Raw genomic sequence first — 11,909 nt, 5'->3', positions numbered from 1 at the left:
TATTTTGTAAAGTTTCAATTTCCTTTTATAATTTAAAAATAAGAAGTTATTTTCAAGTAAAAAATAATGAATTGTTATGAGTTTTTCTAAAAAAATATATATTCTTTTATTTAGAAATTTTAAATTATTTTTACTAATTTAAATATGAAATATTTATTTTTACATAATAAAAAATAAATTTTGATTTGATTCAGGTCATTGTAATTTTTAAACTTATTGGTTTATTTTCCTTCCTCCGTTATTTTTTACTATGTTCAACTGTGGGTTAATAAGTAGTATCAAAGGATGGTCGGGTTAGGAAAAGTTTGAGTTTAGAAGGTTTGTTTTAAAGAATGTTTTTTAAGTTTGAGAAAAGGTGTTGTCACAAATTGATATTTAAAATTACAAAAATTCTTTACCTTTGTCTGTGATTTGGGTTTCAAATCATGAATCTCACTGTAAATTTTATTTTACCCTTTCAACGTGGTGTTTGTGGTGAGATATATCTTAATTGTGGGCAAACTCCCAGCTCGGATTTTATATACAACAATAGAGCTTTCACAATTTAGGCGGAGGCCCATGGATAGGATGGAGGTTCGTGCTTTATTTCAAATAGAAAGCTCAAAAGGAAAGAGGCGAGACTCCACCAACTAATTCGAGAGAAAGAACTATTCAATTACATAAACTATTATAGGTAACATGGGAGGGAGCTTGATGGAAAACACATATTTTCCTCTTAACATTACGCACACTGGAAGAAGCTAAAAATGGGAAGGTCTCCTGTCTCCCCAAATAAATAAGGGTAAGAACACAATACAAGGGAAGGCATGCATGTGTAGGCAATTAAAGTACTCTACAAAATACCATATTCACTAGGAATCTGCCCTTTAAATTTCACTATACTCTTTCATGAAAACACAACATTCCCAGGTCCACTAAATTGAATTTATATCGGTAAAATGTGACGTGACATGTCATTTATCTAAACCTACGCTTTGCTTCTCCATAAGCAACAACACCAAGGACAGTTATTGTATAACCACCGATGCCCACAACTGTTACAGGATTTCTGAACAAAAGTATTGAGATGACAACAGCCACAGCACCTTTTGCATTGCCTAACACCTGACCACAATATCAGATGAGAAAATGCAAGCACAAGCTGAAATTTCATTTTATTGCGGGTGAAATGCAAAAGAGGAATGTCCAACTAATGATGCGCTTTTGGTTGAGCTTCCAGCTATGTGAACGCTTATGATAGTTTTTCTTTTGTGATTCCTTTCCTGGCCACTAGAGAATTTAAAGGGCTTAAGTATGCTATTCTTTAAGTCTAACACTCACACTCGCTCATTAGTGAAGGCATGAATGTGGACTCCGAGATCCCTTAATACATCCAATAAAGGACATCTACCTCCTATGCAACAAAAGGCTTACTGAAAGCAAAGCATGCATGCAGTACTTAATCAAAGCCTTTTTTTTTTTTTTTGTTAACGAGACTACGAAATGATACTTCCTAATAAACTTGTATAACCTACAACATTCCAGGAAAGTATAAATGATGGTGAAACAGTCATTTGTGTAATGTGATGAAAGTTAATCACAAGTTATTCATCTATATAAGCCAAATATTATAGCTATACTAGTGTTCTACTTGTGCAATTGATATAAAGCAGTTACTGACATCACCTTAGTGAGATTCTTTTATGAGTTTATCAAATTTGATGAGAATACCTAGATGCATTAACGTGAGACATTGTTTAGTGCTGAAAGTCAACATTTACTACTATAATCCGTAAATATAGATATTAAAAAATTAAGCTAGAGGAAGGCAGAAGATATTGAACCTGGAGTGTTAATGCACTTGTATGTTTAGTCACCAAGAAGTTTGACAAGTTGGCTGAATATGCCATTGTTGAATTAATGAAAAGAAGCAGCCACATGTATCTGTGTTGTTTTCCAAGGGATAAGATGACTTCTAACACATTGGGCTCCATTATAATTACTGCAGGCACTAAAACTAGAACTGCAATTGGGGACATATAGAGTAGCAAATTCATCGAGTTCAACTTTTCTCTGTAAGAATGAAACGCACAAGCAGGTCTGTTAAGAGGGGAAGACAAATAGAAATGCTTGTAGGATACAAGAGAAAGACACAATCTGATGGGGGGTATAGGAAGAAGCAGAAACATTAGGCATCCATAACTCACTTTCAGATGATAGTAAAAGCCTTTGGCACTTATGTAGGAAGACTTATTTGGAAATGAGTTTTTTTCACATTAGAAAAAATGATGTTAATGCAAACAATTATATTACTACAAATCATCACCAATAGAAATTGAAATAATAAGAAATTTAAGGTCCAAACTTTTGCTCAGACTAATCGCTTAACTTGAAGATAAAGGGTATGTTAAATGCAATGTTTCTTCTGGTTGTCAACAATTACAAAGACCCATTTTTGGTCTACTTTCATGTCATTTTCTAGTTGGAATTTAGACAGAAACTAACGGTGGAAAGTTTTTCTTTTCATGGTTATAGTTGACAATGTCCTCTTCGTCAGAAAAGCTGGCTACCATCTATGCAGTCCTACATTTAAGAAAGGAGAGGAAAAGAACTCCACAATCCTATGTCAGTTTTTTTTATTTTTTTGCCACTTTTTCTCCCATAAATCAGGCTTTCAAAAGTTTTCCTCCATTTAACCTGATTTCTTCCCCAAAATATAATATCTGTAAGGGACACATGGAAGAAATGCACCCCTCATGACAGTATATTCCCTTTAAAAGATTGAAATACTAAATAATGACAGTAAAAAATAAACTTAATTGCAGCATTTGACTACATGGTCTTTCACTAACAGAAATTGTAGGCAACTTAACTTTGGTGCAAATCCAAGAGATTACAAGAGAATTCCCAATGCTCAAAAGAGAGGAGGGACAAAATAAAACCTATATGCACTGAAATGCACAAAGAAATGTGGCAATGCAGATGATGAACTAATAAAAATAAAACTGTTAATACCCTTCAGAAGAAAGCAGAATGCCCTGAAGAACAGATTTGAAGGCCCTTGCGGCAGTTGCACTTAAGCACATAATGAATCCAAACCAGTGAAAACCTGGTTCACCCTGCCATAAAATTCATTAACCAAATAAGTTTTTAGGGAAGAATTAAAGGTAGCCCAGCACTGCTGAAAGTTACTTAGAGCTCTTTGTCTCTTTCCTAGTTAACAAATCATGAACTGAATGACAGGGTTTTGAGAATAATTCCTTTGCCACCAATTTTGCAGCATGAATTGATGAACAAGGTGCAAAGACCAACAAAACTTGATTTGGAAACTTGACCAAACACATTTAGACAGCATTATGGAATGAAACAATGGTTTCTGTATTTAAGCACAGTAAAGAAACGTCACTATGGTGCAGCCCGAATAGGCCATAGCTATGCTAGTGTAGCAGAGAAATGTATTAACATGGGCAATAAACCTGCCTTTTCCTCCCCAAAATATAGTGGAGTCCAAGGTGGAACGATCTTCTTTCATTTGTTTTCTTTTTCATTTTCTTGGGGAAGATTGGAGGGAGGGAGACAGTTTAACATGATGCAGCCAAAAGATTTTGCAACAATAGGTTCTTCTATGTGGTGGTCAATTATACATCAAAGAAGGAATTACTTGTAAACAGAGTGGACACCCCAAGCCAGTTTGATTGTTTTTTGCTTCTCTACTTGTTTCCTCTTCTAGAAATCTCAAATTCTCAAGCCAGTTTGCTTGTATTAGTTATGAATCTAAAGCTATACGGTCAATACGGCTAATCACTATGCAGCCAGTATCTCGCATAAAGAAACATTGGTCCCAATGACATTGCAACTTCTATTACAAAGGAAGTAATTTACACTTTCAGTGCACACCTGTTGCAGATTATTATCAAGATATTGAATTACACTCTGAATGGCTTAGTGCTGGACAAATGTTACAGTTGGAGTTCTTGGCCTAATGAGATGAGCTGTACATCTATAGTTTATCATCACAAGTGGCACAAGACCATCCTAAAGGATATACAAATTAAACAAGTGCGATCAATAACTGAGTTCTGAGATACCGCATGCATAACTTAAGCATAACTACACCAACATCTACTTTTACTTCAGATTGAACGAATTTCCATAGTTTCAAGATATCTCGCTTTCTAGCTGCAATTTGATGCAAACTGCATACAGCTTTACTACGACTTACAGAACAAAGACAGCATGAAATATGTCTACGTCAAAGACAACGAAAAACGTAAAAGCTACAAAGCTTTTGCTGGTTCCTATTGTTTCAATTTATTAAACTAATTAATCATCTATGCCGATATGGACTAATTGGTTAAATTTTAAATTACAAATGCATTACCATCGTTAATCTCTCACAGTTATATTATACACTCCTTATGATTTATGGTAGTCAGAGATCAGCATACATTTACAACTAATTATCATAGACAAATAACATCAATAGTAATACAATTTCAGATCTATAATCTCATCACTTCATACACATTTACACACACACACAAAAAAAAGAAAAAAGAGAGACAAAATTACGTAAAGAACCTAACCAAACATAAAAGTAGAAGGTTTCTTCATCTTATCACTAAAAGATCCAAAAAGACCGAAAAAAAAAGGAACATACCCCACTAGCAATGACAACCCCAGCAACAACAGGAACAAGAGCACCATAAGTAACCCAAGCTTCTCTCTTGAATGTCATGAAGTAAGCAAATAAGGCAGTGAAAAAGGGTGTGGTAGCACCAACAGCCTGGTTAAAAGAGACAGGGAGGTATCTTAAGGAAATGTTACCTCCAACAACAGAACCACAAAAGACAACACTTAAAGTTGCAATCTTTAGGAACTGAGGCCTGGATTTGATAGGTTGAAGAGGGACAAGTTTCATGAACACAATAGAGACGTAACTGAGAAAAGCACAAGCTGACATGTGGCACATTGTTAAAAAGATTGGGAATCTGAAACCATAGTTGGAAAGTAAGAATTTATTTAAGAGAAGAACTCCAATGTTTGAGGAGTACCATAGGATTATAAGTGAAGCTATGAAAAGGGTTTGCTTTTTTGTTGAAGAGGATTGCTGGGTTGATGACATTTTTCTAGAGTTTGGAAGGGTGGAAGGGAAAAGGGCTGGATCTATTGTTGATTAAAAAACAGCAGCAGAAGAAGAAGCTGTCATTTGAGCTTCAACGGAAATTTTGGCTTTTGCGGTTATTTATTTATTTATTTTTAAAAGGGAAAATATTCGATAAAAAGACAATTTTAAATGGTTTTTCGAGTTAACTATTTATTAAAAAAATTAAATGATTTTTAAATAAAATTTTATAATTTGTTAGTTATTAATTATTTTATTTATTTTTTTATATTCAATAATTATATTTAATAATTTTTAATTATAATAATCTAATTAATTATAAAAATATTTTAATTATTATTAATTAAATAATAAAGGTTTAATATAACCACTTACCATTTTAGAGAATATAATATATACAAATATAATTATGTTATAATTATAAATAATGCATCCAAATAAATATAATCAGAAGTATGATTACATTAATAATCAAAATACATTCATATACAACCTAAACATTCTTAAAATAATAGATGATAATTGTATTCTACGCTAAAGGATGGGTAAATGTTTTTTTTGTTTTTTTATTTAAGGTAAACTATACTACTTATCACTTAATTATTTTTAAGGTTTTTTTTACTCATTTAGAAAAAATTACAAAAATGGTCACTTAACCAATTATATTTATCTTTTATGGTCTAATTCTATTAATTTTTATTAGCTCTAAAACAAAGATATAACATTATAATTTTTAAATTGATGTAATAACAAATTTAGTTTCCAACTTTTATATTTTTTTTATCAATTTGACTCTATTTATATTTAAAAAATTATAATAAAAAAATTAAAAACCCCATTTTTACTAAAATATAGTTTTGTATTCTAAATATCATCATCTTCATCAATCTTTTGACTAAATCTCCTAAGCCGAGATCTGCGCTCACCACCACCACCTTTCTATTCGTATTCTTGGCAGGATTTTGTAGATTTAGAGGTACTTTTTTCAAATACCCAAATTAATAGAAAATATAAAAATTAGCTAAATTTATTACTACACCGTCAAAAAGTTAATAGCAATTAATGAAATTGAAAAAAAGGAAAACAAAGGCAATTAGTTGAAGGAACATATTATAATTAGGTAAGGACCTACTGTGTTATTTTTCTTTAATTTGCGATAGAAATTTAATGGAAAGGAAAATTCTAAAAAGAGCCCCTGAGCTTATTCTGAAGTAGAAGAAACTTAGTCGTTAGAAGAAAAATTAAAAAAATGGAAAATGATTTAAAGCATGAATGAGGAAAAGAAAAGCTAAATGCTAAAGAAATGGGATTACCAAGTTGCAAGTTAAGAATTACTTCATTTTTTAGAAATATTTTGTTTTAAGTAACTTTCCCGCAATTTAGGAATTACTTATTTTCTTAACAACTTTTTAATGTTGAAGTAAACTTTTCTTAATTTAAGAATTATTTAACTTTTTAGAAATATTTTAATGTTTCTTTTTTTGAAAAACTATTTTAATGTTTTAAGTAACCTTTCATTATTTACAAGTAACCTTTTAATATTTGAAGTAGCCTTTCAAGTATTAAATATGTTTTCAGTAATTACTTAGAATCCTCTTAGTAGATTAAATAATTTTTAAAGTAAATTTTCCCAGAAATTACTAAATTTCTTAGAAATCTTTTTTTTTTTTTTTTTAGAAAATAACAACTCTAGATGATTACATTAAATTATTGATCCCTTATGAAGCATTCCTTGAACTAAGTTTAACGAATCTGTAAATTACTATTATTCGCATGCTTAGTCATTTGGTCAACGGCAATATTCTGAGACCGTGGGATATGCCAAAATCTTTATTTTTCAATTCCGTTGGAGTAAGCTCATCTGGCTAGCAACATCTCCACTAGAAGGGAATCATCACACTCAAGTTCGATTTGCCTGAATCCTTTCTCCCATGCTATGCACAAGCCTTCCAGAATGGCCCGTGATTCAATACTAAATTTCTTAAAAATCTTTTAATGATTTAAGTAAACTTTAATATATCAAGTAACTTACAACGTCAAATATTTCTTCTTAAACTTCATATAAAACACAGAAATCTAATATTCGTTTTTGATAAGTTTTATCCTCTTGAGAAAATACTCTATATTCTCATCGACAGCTTTCTTTGTCATATTAATATATATATATTTTAAATTTCATTAATATAACATTTATCCATTGAATTTTATTAACAAATGTCTAATGTTTAAAAATGATAAACAAATTATTAAATTGACAAATGCATTTTTTATTACTTCTAAGCCTAAATGCATTTCTAAGAAGTGTAAATCAATTTTTCATTGATAAAATTTAAGGAATAGACCACCAACAAATCCAGATATACAACTCAATGTAGAGGGCTAATTTGCTACAATTAAAAGAGTCAGGGCCAAATTGAACAAATGTGTAAAGGGGTCAAAGGCTAAATTTATTATTATGCCTTGCATATAAGACCAAAATAAACATTTAGAGACACAATTTTAACAAAGGGACTAGTCTGGTCTCTCAACTAACATATAGGGACCAATTTGGCCATTTTTTCAGTAGAGGGATCAAAATGCTATCTAATATATAGTAGAGAGACTGTTATGTGTAGTGTATCATTCATCAATTCCAACTTCTATTCCTAGTTCCTACCACACACTTCCTATTTATGGACTCCAGGGTCTGACCCAAGTCCTAATCTTATATCCTTTTTTACTGGTTTGCATCAGTATTGTCTCATCCATTACCCAAAAAGGACTTTCTAAGAAAGTCCCACATATCTGAGGACTTCTCAAAACCTTTATTTCAAAGTAAAGGGCATTTTCATTCATGGCCTTTTGTTCATGCTAAGTACCAATCAATCCAAATGATTATAGAAATCCGAAAGGAAAGTGTTTACAGATGCCTTGCATTGTACAGGTATAATCAGACCACTTCAACAAGAAACATGTGAACAATCTCATGGTCCAAACTCACAATCTCATGGTCTCAAATTTTGATGATGTCTGTGCTGTTGCTTCGGAAACATCACCTGTTGACATTGAACCAATGTATGTATTAACAAGCTGGGACCAATGTATGGCACATCAGAACTCAAGATGGTCAAAACAACCACTAAAGCAATGAAGAAAAAGGAAATAAATTCTGACAATAAACATCCATGGAACGCCATTGCTGGTTGTTTTGATCATTTTGCACCTTTTCATTGTCCAAGAACACCACTGCTATCATTTGAGCAGTATTATTGATGGGTCAAATACACTCAAGCATGTTTTCCTGTCGCACAATGTGCAGAAGATAACACTTGCCTAAGTAAGACCAATATATATATTTAAACTAAGCTATGATATATAACCCTGACAATAAACTCAAAAGTCGTCTGTTTTTCTTGGAAAAACATATCTCAGAAGTCTAATTACTCTAGATCTACAGGTAATCGACTTTCTGTTGTCCTAATCCAAAATTACTTGTATATGGTTTCTGGTTCTAGGACAATTCATAACATATAAGCTTCAATATCCAGCACAATAAATTTCAATTCTTACCTCTCATGCACTCTAATTTCTGATCAGCCACCTTAACTGCTTGGACAAGATGGGCAATGCGATATTTGAGTTTTTCATTTTCCATGGCCAGCTTCTTAGCCTACAAGTAGCAAGTCATCGTGCTATAAATCCTATTGTTTTCCACAAAATATTAGACAAAGTTTCAACTACCTTTTCTCGCTCTGAAAGTGTCTCAGCAATTGCATCTTCTAACTTTGCCTGTAATTCACTTATTAACTGGGAAAGTTCCTGATTTCCAGCATCTATATTGCCAACATTCAGTAATCTAATTAGAATCTAATTTAGGTAAGCATAAATTAGCTTCCAGTGGAATACCTCAGCCATTACCTTTATTGCCCGCTAGAAGAGCTTCTAGTCTGGATAGCCGTTCCTTTAATACGAAAAGCAAGCACATCAGTAAGCAGAATACATAATGGAATATTAAAAAGTCCAAATGTTCATATACTGATACTGAAAATAACAATTTTATCACAAGCATTCATAGGAGTCTCAAAGGAAAGCAAGTTCAAAAAGTTCCGATTATTCAACAAGGTACAATTCAGAAACTAATTAACAGTAAGAACCGTGAGGTGATTTTAAGGGTTGACTATCGACATTGCTGAACAAATAGCTAACCCAGAACTCCAGTTTATGCACAAATGAAAAACTATACAGAAAAAAGCAGAAAATAATTTATTCATGAATTTCAAAAGGATAAATCAGGCCAAGGCAATTTTTATGATTATAAAAATGATAGCAATGGCAGAATTAAACATCTTTAGTAACCCACTATAATAGAATTTCTATTAGCAAAAGTAAAAAAAAAAAGAGGTTATACAATGATTAAGAAGAAAAAAAAAAGAAAGAGGAAAAGAAATGAAAACCTCGGCTTCGGTAGCTCTCTGGTAGAAGGGTTTGAGGAGCTCTTCACTCGCCATGGTTGGCTTCATTGAAACTTAAAACTGTGATTTAAACCCTAATTTAGTGGTTCTATTCTATTAAGAGATGGTCCACGCTTCCTAAAGAACATTTTATACAATATAAGGGAGGAACTTTTGGCATATATACAGTATACACATACACTTCTTTCTATACCTGTATCATGCATTGTTTTATTATATTTTTAATAATTTTAAATTATATTTAAAAATTAAATAACCTTTGAAAAATAATATGTTCAAAAATTAAAATATCATTCTCGAAATCATTTTTCTTTATAATTTAATACAAATAAATTACTATATATTATAATTCTTATGATATATGTTGCATGCGAATAGTTAAAAAAAAAAAAGGTAAACATGTGAATTATTAATAAATAACAATTATATGAAATAAAATAAGCTTTTCTAAAAAATTAAAGTAAGAAAATAGTAGAAATTAAAACCCAAATCATAAGGACTTAATTATAAAAATCAAAAGTGAACTTAGGTATTAAATCTAAATAAATTAAGACTTCAAATCAAAGATTAAACTGAAAGAAATAAAAAATTCGTAACAATTAATAATAAAATTAAATGAAATAAAGTTAAATTTTTTTAAAAAATGGAATTACAAAAAGAAAAGGTTAAAAAAGAGAAGTTAAATTATAATGTGTTAAAAATGAAATATATAAAATGCAAAAAAGGAATTATTTATTTGATTCAAAAAGTGAAAATGACGTTATCATATAATACTCCCAAATTATAAAAGAGTAAATAAAAGAAATGTTGATTACAAAAACGCATGGCTTACGGAATTTCATAATAACAGGGAGTTGATGTGTTAATCATAGAGCCTCCACGTTAGAATATACTATTGTTTTTTTCTAAAATAAAAATGTATTAATTTTTAAAACCGCTTAAGAGTGTAAAAACTACTCAAATTTTTTTTTAAAAATTAAGCTTTTTTTTTTCTACTTAATTAAGCACTTGAACTTTTAAAATGTATAAAAAAACTCTTAAACTTCTTCAAAAAAAGTAATTAGGTCCCTTTTTTTTTACTCAATTGGATACTTAAACTTTCAAAATTTATAAAAATGCCCTTAAATTTTTTCAAAAAAATTAATTAGGCCCCTGCTTTTTTTTCGCTCAATTGAGTATTTGAACTTTCAAAATACATCAAAAAGACCCTCAAAATTTTTCAAAAAAGAAATTAAGTCATAGCTCTTATTAAAAATTAGAAAATAAATAATAAAAAATAAATTTTAGAAAATCTATTAAATTTTAATAAAATATGAAAAAATTAAAACTTATTAAAAATTATAATTTTTTATAAAAATAGTAAAAAAAATAAAAAATTGTAACATTTTATAAAAATCATAAAAAAAATTAACGACCTCTAATTTTTTTCAATTAAAGTCATCACATGTGGGGAAAAATGATAAAAAAATAAAAAATAAAATCAGTTTGGATGGGCAAATACAAAAATATGCATTATTTAATAAATTTAGGGTAAGTTTGGATGGGCGATGTATTTACCTGCAGTTAGTGTAAAAACAGTAGTGACATAAAAAGTAAGTTAAACGTACCACACCGCACCCAATCGCCCATCTAAACCACCCTTAATGTTGAACGATAACTTTTTAACATATCAAAATAAAACGTCAAAAGTTGAGTGAGAAGTTGAAAACTTTGAGGGCCCAAACACATAAATATGCATTTTTTTAATAAAATTATAAAAAACCAAGTAAGATATTAAAAAATTAGTGGGAGAAAGGGGGAGATGTTAGAATATGCCCAAAGACCAATCATGAAATGAATGTAATCACATTCTCGTTTTTACCTAGTTTGTTAATATAATGCATGTCATTATTATTTCAGTTTCTTTTTGTGTGTGTAAATAAATTGATTAATAATAATGTCCTGAGAATAATATGATTATTCTTAAAAGGTTTTTAATTAAGTATTATTGTGGGTTTAGATAATAATAATGTGTTGAGACTAATGTGTAGTTGATTGATGACAAAGTGTTGTCATTGACATATGGATGTCAAAATCAATACAAGAGTATGTATTAGATAAAAACATGTTGAACTGACCTGCTATGAGTATTGTCGAAACCATTTTTTTGTAAAAAGGATCGACTTTGATTTTGAAAATGAAAACAAAAAAAAAAACGGGAGTTGCCACCAATCATTTTTGATGAGGTCTGATCGGATCACCTCGAAAAGTGGTTGTTCTCAATAAACAGTTTGATTTATTAAAACAACGATTTTAGTCTATGAAATTTAGAAAGATGAGTTTGGGAGTCGATTACACACGATGAAGGATTAGCA

The 11,909-nt window shown here is 30.4% G+C and overlaps 2 protein-coding genes across 3 annotated transcripts; both read right to left on the bottom strand.

Annotated features, from left to right (window-relative positions):
- Positions 1 to 602: 602 nt before the first annotated feature.
- LOC107889413 (UDP-URONIC ACID TRANSPORTER 1) lies at positions 603 to 5,209 on the bottom strand. The gene is made up of 4 exons (XM_016813821.2): positions 4,640 to 5,209; positions 2,995 to 3,098; positions 1,824 to 2,052; positions 603 to 1,104 (listed from the first exon to the last, which is right to left on the bottom strand). The coding sequence occupies exons 1-4, from the start codon at positions 5,102 to 5,104 to the stop codon at positions 958 to 960; spliced, it is 945 nt and encodes a 314-aa protein (XP_016669310.1). The 5' UTR covers positions 5,105 to 5,209; the 3' UTR covers positions 603 to 957.
- A 2,750-nt stretch (positions 5,210 to 7,959) lies between these two features.
- On the bottom strand, positions 7,960 to 9,739 carry LOC107890318 (uncharacterized). 2 transcript variants are annotated; one of them, XR_005901158.1, is made up of 6 exons: positions 9,538 to 9,739; positions 9,002 to 9,044; positions 8,825 to 8,916; positions 8,654 to 8,753; positions 8,307 to 8,384; positions 7,960 to 8,139 (listed from the first exon to the last, which is right to left on the bottom strand). XR_005901158.1 is itself a non-coding variant. In XM_041076575.1 (5 exons), exons 1-5 carry the CDS (start codon positions 9,601 to 9,603, stop codon positions 8,081 to 8,083), a joined length of 360 nt encoding a protein of 119 aa, XP_040932509.1. In that variant the 5' UTR covers positions 9,604 to 9,739; the 3' UTR covers positions 7,960 to 8,080. The 2 variants fall into 2 exon arrangements, 1 of the variants encoding a protein (XP_040932509.1); XM_041076575.1 differs by lacking the exon at positions 8,307 to 8,384.
- Positions 9,740 to 11,909: the final 2,170 nt, after the last annotated feature.

The sequence above is a fragment of the Gossypium hirsutum genome, chromosome A09 (genome assembly GCF_007990345.1).
Source record: "Gossypium hirsutum isolate 1008001.06 chromosome A09, Gossypium_hirsutum_v2.1, whole genome shotgun sequence".
NCBI classification, from domain to species: Eukaryota; Viridiplantae; Streptophyta; class Magnoliopsida; order Malvales; family Malvaceae; genus Gossypium; species Gossypium hirsutum.
Note: the sequence above shows the minus strand (reverse complement) of the source record. Positions and strands in the feature narration are given on the sequence as shown.